Genomic DNA, 18835 nt, shown 5'->3' with positions numbered 1-18835 from the left:
CGAGTGATTAAAAAATACACCTTAAAAATTAATTAGCATGATCCTCTCCCGCTAGGAGAGCGTTCACGTACGTGTCCAATGGAGGCGAGATTCCTTTACAGGATTAACTAGGAGAGCTTTGTAGCAGAGGCCTCGGTATTTATTAAAAGCAGTTCTAAGGAGCTGTGCTGTGAACAGATCCACTGTAAGGCTGGCGGGTCACACACCCGGTCACACTGCAGCTATGGGGTCCTTAATGGGGGCTGGTAACCCTGGAGCCTAATTACAGCTCTTAGAGGACAGCCCTGATGAGAGCTTCAGCGCTGGGTGAGGTACAGGATGGCTCTGCCAGAGGTGTTTGAAACTGGGACTGTCCTCCCACTGCCTCTGGGTGTTCTTTACCTGCAGCAGCAGCAGTGCCACTGGTACGGCACCGCTGGGGCTCAGGGGTGCTTTTGCTGTACTTCACTGCAGGGACACTCTTCTCATCCAGTGCTGTGTCCTTAGAGCACAGAATCTTTCCTGTTCTGGGAAGGTGTCTGGTGGTGGTAGGAAAATACTCCCCTTGTCTGTCTTTATGGTAGTGTTGCTTTTAACACAAGAGTCAGTGTATAAAATACTGTTTCTTTTATTGTCTTGAGGGCGGTGTTCCGGATGTGGCAAAATAATAAATACCCTGGTGGAAAAAAACCTCTCTCACTGTGGCTTGGTGAGCTTTATTTATTAAAGAAATTTATAATCCAAATTAAATTTGATAAAAATATCTCTTCTGTAATGCATTTTTCTCTCTTTAAAAGCTCCTGTAAAGGTGTCAGTGCTGGTTAGCTCCATTTTAAACGCTGTCACTGTTTAAAAATTATTTTCCTCTAGGGAGCCTGGGAACAATTTAAACCCAAACTGCACATATTTATGCTTTATATACACTGCGTAATTAGGAAACAAGAGAGGGAAAAATTCTTAACTATCTTTATGGATGATCTGAGCCTGAGCTCAGGCTGGTGGTGTCTGGCTGCGTACGTGTTATCCGCACCTCAATTTTGCCTGACTTTGTACAGATGATGATCTACGTCTGAGGGGGTTGGGTGTGGGAGAAAAAATCTCATTTGAAGCAATTTCCCTTTTCCTGGGGCAATGAAGCAGCTTAAACCAGAAATATTTTCAGTTGATGGCAGAAATAGGTTAGAGTTTTCCCAGGTCTGTGGCGTCCAAATACCTGAGAGTGTCCCAGGTCCCAGCTCTGGAGGGAGCCAGCCCATCACTGTGGTGAGCAGCATGGCTCGGGCACAGCAGCACTGCGGGGCTCTGGAATGGTGTTGGGAGTCCCTGAGGCTCCTCGGTGCTGTGTGGAGCGGGTGAAGGTGGAGAAATAGCCACAGATATCACTGCAGAAACGTCTTAATTCCACCCGATGCTCAGTGTTGGTTTCTGAGACTGGCTGCTCCCAGCAATCCTTCTGGTGAAGGGTTGTGATCCCTCTGGTTGTGACCCATGGGTGTCGAGCCAGAGGCTGAGCACCGTGCACAGGCGTTGTGCAGCACAGTGTGGCTGAAGCTGCTTCTTGTGGCTTATCTGTGTGGTCAGTAACACATGGTTGTGTAACAGTGCTACCTGTAGTGAGCATCGGTAGAAAGGTAGAGGCCAGACTGTGGAGAAGATGTGCTCTTGGCCAGTGTGAGCCTGGGGGCTGCATCAGGCACATGGAATTATGAGATCTGCCCTGTTCAGGTGTCCTGATGGGGACCCTACGGGGACCCTGTGGTCTAGCTGAGCTGGAGGAGCAGAGAGTGTCTTGTCTGTGACCACAGGGAGTGAACAGAAGCCGGGCTCTGGGTGGTTCCTGGTGTAAATGTGGGGTAAGGTTTGAAATGATGGTTCTGTTGTGACCTCTGAATGCAGGGGATGCTGCGTGAGTGTCTGTGCTGAAAGCTGCTGCTGCAGAGCTAAGGATCAGCTCGTCTGCATGTCCACAGGGCTGCAGCTGCTCTTGGAGCTGGAATCTGAAACTCTGGAACAGTGTCAGTGAGCTAAAGATGGAGAAAACACAAATTCTGTGGCATGTGTACTGCAGTAGTCGTGACCTGCTCCATGGGCTGGAGGTTCTCCTGTGCTTCCTCAGGATGGTTATTTCCAGCCTAGTTTTGCCCACTTGGAGAGTCTAATGAAGTATAAAAGGCTGTTTGTCCAATTCATCTTCATTTAGATGCCTTCTCTTGTCTTAGATGTCAGGTTTACTTAGGAATGCTTAATTTGATAACCTGAGAATTAGTTCAGCCAATTTCCAAATGAGAATTCCTATCGCTGTGATTTCTTGTCTGTTCTCCCTCTCACAACAAGGAGACACTCAGCTGTACAGTTCTGTAAAAAACACCAGCAGAAACCCATTTCTTAGTGGACGTGCTCCTGCTCCTGTGTAGCAGATGCTGACAGGCAGCAAAGCCCCTGGAATGAACCTGCTGCAGAACCAGCTCCCCGGACATGGACCAGTGAGAAGGCAGGCACAGAAAAATGGCTTGATGAAGAGTTATCTCTGAACTGGCCTCTCTGCCAGCCACAGGGAAATGTTGTCATTCAGTGCTCTGCTGAAGTGGATACCTGGGGAAGGCATCAGCCTGTTTAAACAGAACTTTATTATGCCAATTTGTTATTTTACCGTCAAGTCTCCAGAACGCGACAGGAATCTGATGGGAGTGAGCCATGATGCTGAGGGCAGAGTTAGATTTGTCTCAATTAGTGCTCTCTGCTGCAGGAACACCATAAAAATAAACTTTCTCAGTCAATAGAAAGAATTCTGTTCTACATTCAGCATGATGGTGGGATCCAGCTCACCAGGAGCATTGTGCATGGCGCTCTTCTGGCCTTTGCAGGTCCTGCTTTACCCATCAGTAACATCAGTGTTTTACTGTTGTCAGTGTTAAGATTTCTCTTGGCAAAATACTGTGATACTTGAGAAGGTTACTCTTTTAGAATGCAGTTATTGATGCATGTAGAATCAGATAAGCTTGTTAGATACTGCACCACTGCAATAGCATGACCCTGGTTCCACCAACACTAGTGAGGAGCAGGAGCAGTCAGTCTGCTGCAGCTTTACAGGCTGCACTGCAAACCCTGTCGGAATGCGCTGCACATGCATCCCAAAGCTGCGTGGAGGAGTGTCCTGGTTTCAGCTCTGACAGCTATTTTTCTCCTTCCTAGTAGCTCGTGCAGCGCTGTGTGTTGGCTTCAGTCTGAGAACAATGCTGGTAGCACACTGATGGTTTAGTTAGTGAGTGAATGGCTGCGTGGTGCTGGGCTATGAGCTGGGCTTGAACCATGACAAGGAGAAACTCCTGAAGTCACCTCTCGGTATTCCTCTCCTGCTGTGGATTTGGGCTGGGAGGGATGCACACCAGGTCCTGGGGCGTTTGGCAGTGTGGTCTTAGTGTGAGCATCCTCCTTCCTGGCTCTGGTCCTTGGGATGTGCTGGGGCTCCATCCATGTTTCCCAGCAAAAACATGAACTGCAGAGTTTTGCGCTTGGGAAGGGGAGAAGTTTGAGAGAACTGGCTTTTCTGTTTCCCCTGGTACTTCCCTGCTCTGCATTTTATCTGGAAAGTTCTTCACAACACAGAAGGCTCCGGAGTGAATTCTGCTGGGTTCACCAGGATATCCTGCTGTCCCCTGTTTCCAGGAGCATGCTGGCCTCCTCTGCCAGGGGAGTGGGCTAGGTCTCCAATTGTGAGGCAGGTCTCCAATGGAATGAAATGTAAAAAAATAAAGTGGGGGTATAATAAAGGCAGAGGAGGGTAATGTTGTGATGTGACAGGACCTCCTGCTGCTGCAGCTGCCAGTGCCAGCCACGGAACAGATTAATCTGTATTCCACCCCGCCGCTGCCGAAGTCAAGATTGATCTAATTAGGATGGTTTAACCGCTGCTGCATTCTGAAGCCTTTGTGCCTCTCTGGAGAGGGAAAATCTCCCGAGAGGGGGGTGAGCCTGGCCCGGGCAGGATGGGGCGGCTGGGCTGTGGCTGGCACAGGGGAGGCTGTGGTGTTCCTGTGGAGAAGGTTGTTCTTGCTGCATCCCAGCTGCTGTTGCTGTGCGGGTCTCCGTGGCGGTGCTGAGCGCGCTGCCGTGGTGGTGGCTGTTCAGAGCACTTGGATCCGCTCCTTCTGGGAAACGGGGCTGGCAGCAGCTCCTGCTTCTGGCCTTGTCACCTCCCTGCAAACGGCGCTTCCTCTGCAGGCGCTGTGGATGCTGACTGCGAGTGGCGGGATCATGAGGGGCTCCCACAGTGTTCAGGGCGGGCAGGGACCCCGAGGCAGCGCCCCAGCTTGTGGCCTGTGTGCCAGCGGAGATCAGAGCTGGGCAGCCACAAGGTTTGCTTTCAAGGACAAGGAACAGCACTGGCTGCTAATCCTGCTGCAAAGAGGATCCGACCCTGAGCAAGTGCTGTGGTGATGGACTTGTGGTTGTTGGGGTTTGTTGGCCAGGAGCTGCCATAGAGCATAACTGGGATTTGGGGGGCAGCATGGAATGCACCAGAGCGTTTCTTTCAGGAAGCTGATAAAAAGGTTTATATAGTTTAGAAATATTTCTGCAAAATATTTTTGAACATTCTGACCAAGCAGCTGAACGTCTCCTGGGGTTCTGGAGTGACGTGTTGAAAGAATAACCTCGTTCTTAAAAAACCTGTGTCAGCTGCTGCAGGCTTCTCAGTAGCTGTAAAGGTTTTACTGATAACATGGATAAGCACCCGCATGTGTGCGCCAAAGCAAGAATGGTGGCTAGAATACATTTCCTAGTGAAATATAATGTAGAAATATTCCAATGAATATTGAAAAAAGGCAATGAAGGTACATCATTGGTGAGAATATTACTGCTAAAATACTGTGTCAACACTTCTAAACGCTTCCAAAAAAAAGAAAGTTGGGGCGGAAAAATAGTGTGAGATGCAGAGCGCTGGCTTCCTCTTAAAGCAGCAGCTGCTGGGGTGGATTTACAAGTAAAAAGTCTCCATTTTGTTGCATCTTTATTTACCTGAAGCAAACAGGATCTTACAAGGACTTTGGAGGCTTTTATAGTGTTTTTAGTGTAGACGCTGTATTTGGTGGTGGGTTCTGTGGTGTGGCCACTCTTGCATCACCGGCAGACCTGGAGCCATCACCCTTCATCACAAGTCCCTGCCCAGACAGGAGCAGCCGCGGCTCTGACATCCCATAAACCTGTTCTCCACCCGCTCCCCCATCTCTTTGGTGCATGAAAAATCGACACCACCTCAGGCAGAAATCTGTTTCTGGAAGGAAGCCCCATTTGTAAGTGGCTAATGGAATGGGGGTGCCTGTGCGCTCTGTGGCTCAGCGCAGATAAATGCATCCAGGGGAGAGGGGACAGGGAGAAGGACAGGGCCAGGCAGCCCGTGCAGCTTCACCTGCCCGTGGAGCCTCCCTGCAGAGGTGTCTTTGCTGCTCGTCCTTTGTACGTGGTGCCATCGATCACGGCTGCTCCTGGCTCCAGGCAGCGCCATGGAAATGCGTGTTAACGTGGCTCGGCGGCAGGAAGATGATGATCCCTTTCCTCCGCATGTTACGTTTTCCTCTCTGAACAGAACCAGTCTCAAGACCCTTCTCCTCTCCCCACCACCATGGGTGAGGAAATGTTTATGGCCATTATTTTTCATGAGTCTTAACCAGCAAGATTATAGTGAGGACATCTTGGGGAAGCTGCAGTTGTGAATCTGTTGAGGTATCTACAGCATAAGTGTAAAGCCCCGCAGCCTGCGGAGCTGAGTGGGGCAGAACATGGGCTTTATGCGAGGTGCTTTTTCCAGGTCACTGGGGATGAGCAGGACTGTGATCAGCGTGGCAGGAGTAAGTGCACAGAACCAGAGGGGACATCCCTGCCTGGGCTTAGGGGGCGAGGAGCTGCCTGTGCTTCTGACAGACACAGCTTCCTGCTCCTGCTCTGCCTCCTCATGCCAGTGATGGGACGGGACCAGGGTTCTGCTTATCAACAGCTACATGCAGGAATGCTAGTAGTAAATCTAATGACATGTTACAGAGAAAGTAAGCTCCCGTTCCTGATCTCAGCATGCAATTTTCATTTTGTATCTCCAGAACATGTCTGCTCCATCCTGGCCTCCCTTCTGCGAAACCTGAGAGGGCAGCAGAGGACACGGTTACTGAATAAATTCACAGAGAATGACAGTGAGAAGGTGAGTGCTCAGTGCGTGTCTGCAGTCTGGGGCTGCCGGGTTGGGAGGATGCTCGATACCAGCGGGATGCCTCTGTGCACTCAGTAAGCTACTGAAAAGCCTCGTGGTACCTGCTGCAGGGACTCACGCTCTCGTTCATGGTGTTATCCACAAGCTGGAGGACTGGAAGTGCCGTTAGCGCTTGGCCTCCCACATCCCAGGGGCCCTTGTTTCCTGGCTCTTGCACACAGCGGTAGCGATGCTCAGTCCCAGGTCTGTGTCTCTGCTGCAGGCTTATGGTGTAACACGTTACATGGTTTCACATCGTACCAGCTCTGAAACCAGGGCAGTGGGGAAGGCGCTGGTTTTTCTGATGAAGCTCTTTTGCAGGGAGTTGAGGGTTTGCTGTAGTACACATGCAGCATTCCTCGTTCCTCTCCTAGAACGTGTCACTTTAGTGGTGTTTACTCTGGGAAATTCTTTCACAATACTTCCATGGTAGTGGATAGATCAAAGAGTTCTGAGACAGAAACTGCAGCTTTTGCAAACCAGTAATCCCAAGGGGTTTGTAAATTCCACCACTGGGGACATACTGGTTCCTTAGTGCTCCTCACTAGTGTGTTTTAAGGGTGTTCTTCATAACCTGTTCTACCGCTTGCAGACTGTTTCCCATTGCAGTTCAGAGGAGAGCAGCAGAGCTGTAACATGCCTGGTATATCCTGTGTAAGCTTGGCTGAAGGAACTGGGAGAACTGGGAGAGCCACAGCACAGGGGGGCGAGCTGGGGCCCTGTGTCTTTGCTGCCTTCTAGCTGGAGCTGGCGAGTGCACACTGTGATAGGGGATTGGGTTGAGCTGCCTGCAGACTCTGTGCTCATCCGACCACACGTGTACCATCCTTCCAGAAGGTGTTCCTTCCTGTGAGTGACAGTCGCCTGTTACTCTGTGGAGACTGCAGCTGGGAGGAAAACGGAACAGCATGAAGGATTAAAGATGATTGTGGTGTTCTTTTTTCTTGCTTAGGTCTCTCTCTTCTGCCCTTGCAGGTTGATAGGCTGATGGAACTGTATTTTAAGTACCTGGATGCAATGCAGGCAGCTGATAAGAAGATTGATGGAGAGAAACACGTATGTATTGCTTAAGTTTTGCCAGCTCATGCCTAACACCTCTGCACAGAACTCGTGGCTCAGCTGGGGTCACTTTTCCAAGCTGTGCCCTCATACCTGTGCTGTTAGCTCAAATTCTTGTTGCCCTGCTCTCCAGCTTCCAGTTAACCTCAGGTAAAACAGGCTAAGAACTTCTCTACAGCAAATACTCTTGGCCTTTTAGAGTGAATTTTACCAGGAGGGCCTAAGTCTGTGCTGCAATTTGCCTTCATTTTTACTTGGCTGTGATCTTCCTTGGTCTGGCAGATGGAGAGTAAGTGAAATGCAGAGAGACAATTACATGCTCATGTGCGAGGCCTCCTACCCTGGTCTTTAGAGTTCTGATCAGCTGCGAGGAAGCGTCTATTTTGATTAGTCAGAGGAGGCTGCAGGCAGAGGCTGGTGAGCTCCCTGTGCTCCCTGCACACCAGCAGTGAGCCATTTGAATGACACGAGCCGTGGTACCACAGAGCACTTTCTTGGAACCAAAGCTGGAACAGGCTCTGTGAGAGAGCGCGAGCTGCTGGAGTCAGGAAGCAGCTTGCAGAGCTGTTAGCGAACTTGGCCAGCTTCCCACAAGATTATCTGTATCAGCACTGAAGAGGGTGTGAGATTGATTAGCACCGACAGAGAGTAATGGCTGCAGCGGTGTCGCGGCACGCGGTGTGCTCGGTGTGCCACGGGCTGCAGCCCTGCCAGGCTCCGACACGCAGCTCGGTGCCCATGGCCAGGCCCCTGCGCCGGCACTGGGAACACTGTGAGGGCATTGGAGCAATGCTGCTGCTGCTCAGAGAGGCACAGGGTGAGTGATGGATGGAGGTGAGCCTGCTGCCAGCATTCCAGCTCCATATGCACAGCTGCAGCTTCACACATGAACAGTGGCCTGAAGGAAAACAGCATTTACCATTCCCTGCTATCCCTCCATGCTCCATTCATCCTCCTCGGAACAGAGCAAGAAATGAGTTGTTCTTTCCATTGCAGTGTTGGTATGTAGGTTCTAAACTCAAAAACCAGAATGGGTTTTCCTGGCTGAAGTCCTGTGGTGTAATGGCAGCTGCAATATGGAGCCCCTCAATGCAACACGCTGAGCCAGTGCATGTGCCCTGTATCCAGAAAGACCCTGAAGCACTCTGCAAACATTAACTCCTGTAGCAGACAGCCAGTACAAAGCAGGGGTGAAGGAAATTTGAGTGTGAAGAAGCTTCTGTAGAAGCTCTTCAGTTAATAATATGAACCCATTCCTGTCTACTGATGCACAGGAGAAGAGAACCCCAAGAACCTCTAGTTTTCCTCCTGTATCCAGAAGGCCACTGTGCTTTGGCCCTACCGCAGGGCTCTGTGGGTTGGAATGGCTGGAGTTCTTCACTCCTCTCAGAGCTAAGAATAGAATTTGGCAGAAACATGTCATATCTGCAATATATTAGGCACAACGGGTATGACAGACAATGCTGAGGTTTGTTTCTGGCTTGGAAAACTCTTGGAATTACCATTCGCTTTGTTCCATAGTGTCCTCAAATGGACAGTGGGACGTGGTCTCCCGAGATCTGAAGTGGCTTGAGCATTTTCCCCAGAAAGTAGTCAAAAGCCATCATTCTGTCCATCAAATCACGACATTGCCTGGCTGTGGCAGGATTTATGGAGCATTTTAATGTTTCTTGTTGTGGCACATGAATCTTTGAAGTGGATGGGATGAACGCTGGGTCCTTTAGAAACTGCTCTGGCACCTGGGGGCTTTTGACCTTCTGCTTACAGTAGAGGACACAGTAGCCCCAAAATCTGGTCATCCTTCTCTCTGCCCCAAAGAAAATGATACCTGATGAGATTTTACAGGTTCAGCTGCACTGACGAGAATGAGATCCCAGTCTGAGGGCAGAGTATCCTGGTGTAAGTCTGGCATTACAGGAAGTGAAAGCTGATTACACAAAGCAGGACTGAGTGTATCACAGCTACTGTTCCATCTCTGGTCGTGCAGCTGGTGTAAGAAGCTCTTGCAGTTCTCCTCCTTCTGTCTTTGCATGGCTTATTCAGTGCTGTGGATTACAGCCGAGCTCTTCAACTTGTGGCAGTGAAGGTGTGGGGCCAGCTGAAAGTGGAAGGGGAGGAATCATTGAAGCCAGGGTTTCTGAGGAGGAACCTGTAATGAAACCACATCCTTGATACGGCCAGTGGAATGGGATGGGGGCCACAAGTCCCTTCTCAGTGGTACCCCCTTGTTTGCTGCTGTGGAATCTATTCATGTGATCAGAGATTATAATTACCCATTACCCTAATTACCATGTGAAACCCAGGAGCAAAGTCCATGTGAGCATTTGTCTCCAACACCGGTGCCTGTCTTAGTGCTTTTCTTAGAGTTTTTAGTTAACAAAACCCGGGAGACATCTCCTCCACCTCTCAAATTCTTTAATTCTTTCTGTAGGAAGCGGTGGGAAATCCTGTGCTTTCAGCTCCCTCTAGAATGAGGGATAATTGCAGGTGGCAGCAATAGCCTCAGTGATCTCTGAAGATGGCAGGAAAAGACAGGAGATGGTTTCATGTTTTTATAGTTCCGCAGAAAATTATGCTCAGCAGGTTTATTCGATAAAATATTCTCAGCAGACACTTTGCGCTGTAATGACTTACAAATTACATGCTAATTGTGCTACAGTTAAGTCATTCCACCCTTGAAAGGGAGAGGTGGAACTCCTAGCAGGAGAGCAGTGTCCACACACTGGGATAACAGAAACGGGAGTTTGTTTGTTTAGGAGGGTTTCAGTTGCTTTAGGAGGATGGAGCTGCCTGGAGCTGTTCTCCCTGCACAGCCCTGGTGTGAAAGCACCTCCTGAGCACGGCTGCACCACTGGCCCCTCCACATAGTACAGATCCAAAGGAGTAAGGGGACAAGAGCTGCGCTTGGTATAAGAGACAAGTTATAATAGTTGTGTACTCAGTGTTTGGAGCCTTCTCCTCTCTGCTCACGTGGGCTGGCCTCACTATCCCATCTGCTGAGGAAGGAAAACCAGGATCCAGGAGCCTTGCTGTGTGTACTGGGGAAGGTGAAGGTGAAGGATAAGGAAGGAGGAAGATGAGGAGAATCTTCTGGGTCCCACTCCAATGACTGTCTGAGCAAATGTGATCTTTTGTACCTCATTGGCAGGTCCATCGTGTCTTTAGGTTTGAGTCTCTACTTGACACCCTGAGGCTTGTCAGTCCTGCCTCATTAGCGCGAGAGGCTCATTTTAGCTTCACAGAAGCCCATCTTATTGCTGTCTTCTCCCATCAGCAAGGGGCATCTCAGTAGATGTTGTTGGCAGATTAGAAATGGCATCTGAGTGCTCATTTGGAGGTTAGAGCCTTGACAGCTTTGCAAGGGAGACAAAGTGGAAAGGTGACTGGTACTGGACTGGAGGCAGATGAGCATTTACAGGGTGGATGTGGCTTTAAAAAAAAAAAGGCTGTGAAAAGGCACCTTAGAACCATGCTTGTCTTCTAATTCATATCTGCTTAATTTACTGGTACAAAATAATCTCGCTTCTCTGTCGAGAGGGGCTGTTAGAGCTGTCGCCTTCCCACTGTAATCAAGACAGCAGTTGCCTGGATCCGGCTCCTGGGATGGCCATGCTCAGATGGGAATACAGAACAGACACGGCCTTTGTTTCCAGCTCTGGAGGGTCAAATCCTGCCTGCGCAGGTTTTCCTGTTCAGGTATTTGGCACTGCTGAGAGGAGTAGCCAACAAGCCTGAGTGCAGAGGAGGGTAAGCGGTAGTTCAGCAGTGTCAGCCTTGTCTTCTGCCTTGAGTGGGGTTTTTGGTCTTTCGGACAACACTCCAGTCTCTGGCTGGCCAGTCTCAATGTTGTTTAGCTTTAGAGACCAGATTTGATCAGACTCCTGCAATCTGACATGGATGTAGGGTGAGGGAAGTTGCTCCTTGCATAAAACTGGATTTTTCTTTTACTGGGAAGAGCTTGCTTGCAAGGTCGTGCCTGTGCCCATGGTTTTGAGAACCGGGAGTAAACTCCAGTTGTGCAGATGCTGGAATCCACAGGATCTGGTGCTGAAGCATCGTGGAGTAGAGCCACAGCAGTTGACTTTACGGAATTGGTAACTAGGCAATGTTTGTTAAACTTCTCCTTTCACTGCAGACTAGATTTCTAGGAGGAAAGAAGTATTTTATTACCTGGGCTTTCCTCTGTGCCTCGCGGGAGGCAGCTGTACTTGTAAGTCACTTCACCAGCTCTCTGCACAGCGAGCATCCATCGCATTCTCTCCAGTGGGAAGTGCCCAGGGTTAGTTTTCCTTCTTGTGCTCAGAAGACTCTACCTTCAGTTAGATGTGAGGACTTGGCTTGACAAAACAGGGAAATTTGGTGGCCTAGACCCGCTCTGGTGCTAGTGACCTTGTGTGTGTTTGCAGGAGCATGCCCGAGGAGCAGCGCCGAGCATGCGGGTACGGCGCTCTCGGGGCTGATGGCTCTAATGAGAAAATATTGCTCTGCTGGAGTGTGCCCACCTGCCAGACGCTGCATAATAAATCACACGGGCTGTAGGCAGGCAGCAGGGGCTGACAAGCTGCTTCCTTTGTTTAAGAACAAAACCAAAACCAAACCCACAAATAGAGAAGGTCGCCTGTGCAGGCAGTGATTCCTCCTGTCGGGTCCATGAGGGTGCGTGGTGGGTCAGCCGGTGGCAGCCCTGGGCAGGGGGAGGCTGCTTCTGCAGGGTTTGAAGGAGATGCTCTGTCTGAAGCAGACTGATGGAATGGCCTCGTGTGTTCTGCCTCTTGGCCTCCGCTTGGGCAAGTCTCACCAGTGACCCACTGAATGAGCAGAGGAGGAACGGACCCTCGGCATTCCTGTGGGGGTCAGTGGTTGAAGCTGGAAGAGCAGGGCTGGGCACGGTGAAGCTGTGCTTGTGCAGAGCTTTCAGACCTGTTTCTCCTTCATCAGTCGATAACGAAGTTGGAAGCCTGATAGGTCTTTGAGTCGCCCGGAGTCACATTCTGCACTGCTTAACAGCACCCTCAGCTGGCCAGTGGAAGAGCAGGTATCTGCTCCAGCATGCCAAGGGACTTGGAAATGAGACCCAGGCAGGTGTGTTCCATAGTCACAGCCTTTGATCCTCCATTTAGAAATGCAATTTGGGTGTTTAAATTAAAATTTTTAATTTTCAGCTGGACACACTTCAGCAGCAGCAGAGGCAAAACCTGGGTCACAACTGGGTGAAGTATCTGTGAATGGAAATGAATTATTAACAGTGCTACTTTGGCAAGAAATGTCTGGAATGTGTTTGGGGAACAAAGCGTTCCTTAAGAAACCACAACTATCTCCAGCATTTTGCCACCCTGCTGGGAGGTGCCTGGGAAGGCAGTGAGCCTCACACCTTTCCTTTGCGCTGCTTCACAGGACATGGTGCGTCGGGGAGAGATAATAGACGATGACATGGAAGATGAATTCTATCTCCGTCGCCTGGATGCTGGTCTCTTTGTTCTACAGCTCATTTGTTACATCATGGCAGAGATCTGTAATGCCAGTGTTCCCCAGGTAAAGTTATAGACAGGGTTGGCACATCATCTGTGTTTCCATCCATGATACTACAAGACTCTAAATCCTTGCAAATACTGCCTCAGTGAATAATCTTCTCTGTAATTCCTTTTTGGGGAGGGAACTTCCTCCTTATTGTACTTGTGCCCACAGCTTCATCAAGTTGTGGCAGTCAGGAGGGCATTAGTGGGTACACTAATTAGAGGCTAATCATTGTCACTGAATTCATACAATACAATGAGTAAGGTCAGTGCAAAATGCTGCAGCTCTGCTGGTGTGACTGCAGGGGGTTTGTGACACTGTTATGTGGGTACTTGTGCCACACACCTTCCTGCATGTGAGTACGTGCTGGGACTGTGGAGTAGGAAGGGCTGAGTTGGGTGTTGTGGTGCTCGGGGTTTCTGCTCTTCCCTCAGAGTGGTACAGGTGGGGTTGTGCATGGGTTTGTGTTGTACTGGAGACCGATTGCTTCTCTTTCCTGTCCCCCGTCAGATTCGTCAGAGAGTCCATCAGATTCTGAACATGAGAGGCAGCTCCATTAAAATTGTTCGACATATCCTAAAGGGTGAGTTGAGATATTCCTGTGCGTGTGTCTCATCCCTGCCAGCACAGCTTGGTCACCACTGTGTGGGATGAGCCTTCACATGTAATTCTCCTTGACTTCATGAGCATCTTCAGGCAGCATCTGAGTAGTGTGCTGAGGTACAGGCAGGGCTGGAATCACCCTGGTAAGAGCTGTGCTTTACCTTGGAGTTAGGCCACTTGCTGTTGTCTGCTGTCATGGAATTGCACATCACCTCGTGCTGCCATCAGCTGCACACTGGCTGGAACTCGCTGCTGATATTAACACTAGAGTCAATACTTAAGGGAAGGGTTCACGCATGCTGAAGAGAAGAATAGTGGAGTCTCATCTTTCATGAACGTGGCCCTGCACTTCACCATCTGCACCATATTAGTATCCGTGGTGTATTTGTCTTGTTCTTAGTGTCAGATTAATATGGATTATAGCATTAAAGTATCCTCTGTAGCTTTAAAATGTAGCTGTTGTGATTTGCAATCCCAGTTTTAAAGTACTGCTTGTTATTTTTAATGCCTGTGTTGAATTAGAACAATGCTGGTTTGAGCTGTGGCTCTCATCTGTAGCCTGCTGTCCTGCAGCAGACACAGCCGGTTGAGCTGCGGAAGGAGAGGACAGGACTCAGACTCTCTCTGGGGATCTGCTTCCCACAGGAGGTGCCTCCTTGTTTAGCAGAGTCTTGGTTTTGGTCCTGGGGGGCCGTGTTGTTTTGATGAGGGGCGAGGAGTCTCTTTCCCTTCTGGAGAGAAGGGAAGCTCAGCAGTGTCCTCAGGGTGCTGTGCTGTGGGTCATGGTGTTTCAGTGTCTCTTTGGCAGTATCAGTGATGTTCTCCTGGGCCGCCTCTTGCCCCTTCCCTCAACACTGGCAGATACAGGCAGCTTTTCTCTTGCAGATCCTGTTGGTATTCTCCCTTCTCATATGCAGGAAAGAAGGGGATCAGAAGGATGGCTGGTATGACAAAATTAAGAGTGATTTTCTGACAGTGAGAGATTACCTGCAGCTATAGGCAATCTCTTTGGCTTTTATCCTTTGCCAACAAGTGCGAGTTAATGCCTGCTGATGAACAGGGGGACTGGATAGGGTGTCTTTTCTGATTTTAATCATGATACTTGACAATTCCTGCTTCCAAACTGTCCATTTCCAACTTGGAGCATGGCACATGTCTGCTTTCAGATCCCCACACTTGACCAGGGCCACGAGTGCCCACAGGGTTTGTCTGCACACCTCGCTGCACCCACACACATCACGCTCATGTCTCTGCCTTGTTGATTTACATGCTAAGCTGAATTGGAGGGCAGCTGCATTAAAATTTCATCTGGTTCCTCCTTTCACAGACAGTGACTTGCATTGTGAGGCTTTTTCAGGGGTTTGATTGTGTCTCACAGGCTGGGGGTTCTCCTGCAGGGTTGGTGCTCAGCAGTAACGTATTCCCTGCTGAAGAGGCCACATGCGGCTTGTTGATAATACTGGTGATGGACACAGCATTTGAGGCTCTGTCTTCAGCTCTCCCCAGCTCTTACGTTTGGCAGTTCTGGAGACTTTTGCCATCACAGTAGTCAATGACCTTAGAAATAGATTTATGGTGGGTCTTTGTGAAATAGTGCCGTGGGGCCCAGCAGATTCCTGAGGACAGGAGCAGCGCTGAGCTCACCCGCAGCCTGAGCTGGTGGCACGGGAGTGTTTCAGTAGTTACATGCCGATGCCCAAGTACGTGTGGTCAGTGTAAGACTTGCCAGCTTTGGCAGAAGTGACGCTGCAGACACGGACCTGCCCCTCCGGAGGGGTCTGCTGGTGGGATGTGGTTGCCTGTTGGAGCGGTGGGTTTGGCTGTGGAGCTGGCAGCGTGTCCAGGGCTGGGGCAGTGGGGACACCCCAAGTCTAACTGCCAGAACTGTACCACTCTATCCCAAAAGGCTGAGAGAAGGCTGACACCTTGGCTGAACCGTTCCAGGCCACCGCAGCTGCTCCCAGGGCAGATCAGGGCTGCTTTATTTTTACTTTTGGTTCAGTGTGTTGCTGCTGTTCAGTTTTTATTTTCTATTTTTGCATACTAATTAGCTGCTTGGTTTTTAGTTTGATTTTTATGGCCTACATATTCTCCATGTTTCTCTGGCAACCTGACAGCTGATGGATCCCTTGGGGTTGCTCAGAATTACTTGTGATGCAAGGGAGGAAGCCAGACTGTTTTCCTGTGGTAGGGTTTTTGAGGGGGGGGAGTGGGCAGGGGACAACTGAAGGCTCCTTAAATGCATTTCTGCAGCCTGACCAGTCCTCCTGCAGCTCCTTTGCCTGGAAGATCAGACGTTACTTGCAACGGGACAGTTAGTTCATCCTTTGGAAGAGAATGATTGAACGGTGTGTGCTTGGCTGGGGGTGTTTTGGAGACTGGTCTTCATGACAGTAAGTGGTGTCTGTGCTCCTTATGGATCCGGAGACAGCCCCTGGTGCCTGCTCCCCTTGGGGAGCTGCTGTCAGAGGTGCAGAGCTCCCTCCCCAGAAGCACCAAGACGTGGTGCCCAGTTAAACATGTGGTTGCAGTGCAGGCAGTGGGCATGTCAGGCAGCCAGGAAGGTGGAATGCCTCCTGAGCAGTACAACCTAAAGCTGCTAGCACAGGTAATCCAAAAGCAAAGGTAGGAATGTCGTGAGCACTGTGCTGAATCTGCCCTGTGGTCCCTCAGTATGTGCAGGCTTTATAGCTTCCAATATCCATTACCAGCTTCAATATTTCCCTATTGATTTTTACTGTTCCGTAACCATTGTATTTTGTCTAATGAAGCAGAAACCAATCTTCAGGTCCTTTCCCGTTGTGCAGCCCCAGCACGTGTCAGCTCTGGTTAACTGTGGGCACGGGGAGCTTACGTTGGGTTGGTTTTTTTGCTGTCTCACTGAAGAGGTGGAATTTTAAATTAAAAAGTAAATAAAACAGCCTTGGTGGGAGATTTATTTTCTTTTTTAAGCCTGGTGCTGGGGTTTATCTGGTCTCAAATCAGCATCAGCAACTGCTGGAGGTACAAGTGCCCCGTGCTGGTGCCCCTGCTCCAGGGCAGCGAGGAGGTTGGGTTCACCTGCAGCAAACCTCAGCTCTCCCCACCTCCTCTGGTTACAGGTACTGTAGTGGTATATAAATATTAAAAGGATTTCTCCCAGAGGCCCTGGCAAAGAACTCCACTTCTTGTATGGGGAGAGGGAGAGTACACGCAGGAGACTCGCACATCAGCCAACTTCTCCCTGTCCTCGCTCTTTTCAGTGCTCTTATAATAAAGGCTTTGATGGACCTCAGGAGCATGTAGTGGTGCTGAACGCATAAATATTAAAAGCAAACTTTCTACAGCAACTTACCATTCAGAGGCTGAATACAAGCTCTCTGTTTAGGAAGAGGGAGAGAATGCAGGAGGCTGGAAAGCGCTGCCCAAGCAGGCGTCTGCTCTGGTTTGCTTAGATTTGCTGAGCTCCAAACCTGCTTTTCAGTTTTCCTTTTTAAACCCTCGTTGAATATGCAGGTTCTGGTGGCAGGAAGGAGGGAGCTGGTATGGGAATGAGCTACTGGTTTTAAATTAGCACCAGGAAGGAGAGCTGGGGAGAAAGTATTTGGTTCTGTGGTGTTTGGCTGTTTGTGTGGATGGGCAGGACCATGATCAGGGTCTGAGGAGAAGGAGTTTGTTTTGTAGTTAGATCTGAGCTGGTGTTTTCTTCCCTATGGGGTAAAAGCACTTGTAGACTGGGGAATTGGTCTCTACTTGACGCAAACCCTCCTTTGAGATGCTCAGACCACAGTTAACTCGGGGTCAGAAACGTTCAGCAGCTCTGTGACAGCCCTGCCCCAGCGATGCAATGTAAAGGGGACCGGGCAAGCCAGCAGTGGCTGGGGCTGGTGGCAGTTCTTGGGCTGCCAGAGGCCGGTGCTGTTATGTCAGTTCAAACAGTCCCAGCTCCGCTGGGATAACGGAGGGGCCGGGAGGAGCATTGGGCCGTGGCCTTCCCGGTGGGTAGAGGCCGGAACAGTGCTGCTGGCGTGTGCCAGGGCTGGTGCTGCTGCTCGGTGCTGGGAGCAGGACGTTCCTGCTGCCGCCTGTTTGCGACAAAAGCTTTGTGAGGGGCAGGAAGTGTTCATTATGTGACACTTTAACCCTGGGGATGGGGAGAAAAGCAGTGGGTTGGCAGTGGGTGCAGATTTGGGCTCTGCTGTGGCTCTGCACGAGAAGCTGCCGTTGCTCATTGGTATCTCACTCAGCCTGTGCCTGTCTGCTCTGTCCCCTGCAGAGTACGCGGAGAACATCGGGGATGGGAAGAACCAGGAGTTTCGAGAGAGTGAGCAGAAGCGGATCCTGGACCTGCTGGAGAGTTTCTGAGGCCTCAGGGATGCGGTGCCTGGTTCTGCCTCTGCTGCCCCCCTCCAGCCTGATTGCACGATCAAAGTGATGTTTCTGTGAAACTGCTTCTAACTGGGATTTGGGAGATATTAAAGATAGTTTGTTTTTGTTAATTCCTGTTTATTACAAGCAGTTTGTACATGGGGATGCAGCTGTGTATCTCGTGGTGGGGCAGCTCGAGGTTTGTCCTTGTCCTCCGAGTCCAACCACGGCGACTGGTGTGAAGCAATAGGACAGTAGATGTGTTAGGGGAGTGGTAAGAGGAAGCCCAGGTAGCTCAGGAGACTGTTTGCAAGTTATTCCAGCCCCATATGCTAATGAAAATGTAGAACCTGCTGTACTGGCATAAACTGGGGGGACTGAGGTGTTGGTACGTGCCCAGATGAGCGGCTCTTCAGCAGCAAAAGGGACCCAGGAGCCAGCCCTGTTGGACATCCCGGGTAATCAAAGGTAAGTTTTTGCATGGGCCAGGCCATGTCCCTGTTCCCGTGGGGATGCTGGAGTGAGTCTGTTGGGTTATACTCGGAGCTAGGAGGCAGGGTGGGTAATCCATGACATGACCAGACTCCACTGACAGCCTTTCGTGGTCAGCTTCAGGTCTTGGTTGTGCTTGTCCTGTAGGAATTGAGTGTTGGGACTCTCAGCCTGGGGCCTGGCTTGTCAGAGCAGCCCTGAGTTCCCGCAGAGGAGGGGAGCCCCTGGGACAGCCTCTCCCCGCACACTGCGGGAGCTGCAGCAGGGCTGAGGGATGGATCGTGGTGGGACAGAGCCACAGCTCCTCCCGCACCGGCAGCGGCTGCACCGGGACAAGAAGTAGCTGAGGATATTTTCCCGCATCCTCCTTTCTTCTGCTCAAGTTAATGAGTGTCATCAGGAGCCCCGGCGGCTCCGGCAAGCTGGGCCCTGCCTCATTTAGAGAGATTTGCATGCTGGCAGCATTCATTTTTTATCTCCAAGAAAAATGCATTGTCAGGGAAGCTTCAAGGCTCCTTCAGCCGCGGCTGCGTCAGCGCTGCTGGCCTGGGCGCTGTCGAACGCTCCTGTTCAGGGGATCAGCAGGGAAGTCGTGGCTTCAGC

General features: G+C 50.4%; 1 protein-coding gene across 2 annotated transcripts in view; it reads left to right on the top strand.

The window, feature by feature from the left end:
• CTNNBL1 (catenin beta like 1) overlaps positions 1 to 17871 on the top strand; it is a 43641-nt gene extending 25770 nt beyond the window's left edge. For both annotated transcript variants that reach the window (XM_030502571.1, XM_030502573.1), the window contains exons 12-16: positions 6072 to 6169; positions 7193 to 7273; positions 12671 to 12808; positions 13301 to 13373; positions 17649 to 17871. In XM_030502571.1, the coding sequence (XP_030358431.1) occupies positions 6072 to 6169; positions 7193 to 7273; positions 12671 to 12808; positions 13301 to 13373; positions 17649 to 17737 (479 nt within the window). In that variant the 3' untranslated portion in view covers positions 17738 to 17871. The remainder of the gene's footprint in view (positions 1 to 6071; positions 6170 to 7192; positions 7274 to 12670; positions 12809 to 13300; positions 13374 to 17648) is intronic.
• Positions 17872 to 18835: the final 964 nt, after the last annotated feature.

This window comes from Strigops habroptila, chromosome 13 (genome assembly GCF_004027225.2).
Source record: "Strigops habroptila isolate Jane chromosome 13, bStrHab1.2.pri, whole genome shotgun sequence".
Lineage (NCBI taxonomy): Eukaryota > Metazoa > Chordata > Aves > Psittaciformes > Psittacidae > Strigops > Strigops habroptila.
Note: the sequence above shows the minus strand (reverse complement) of the source record. Positions and strands in the feature narration are given on the sequence as shown.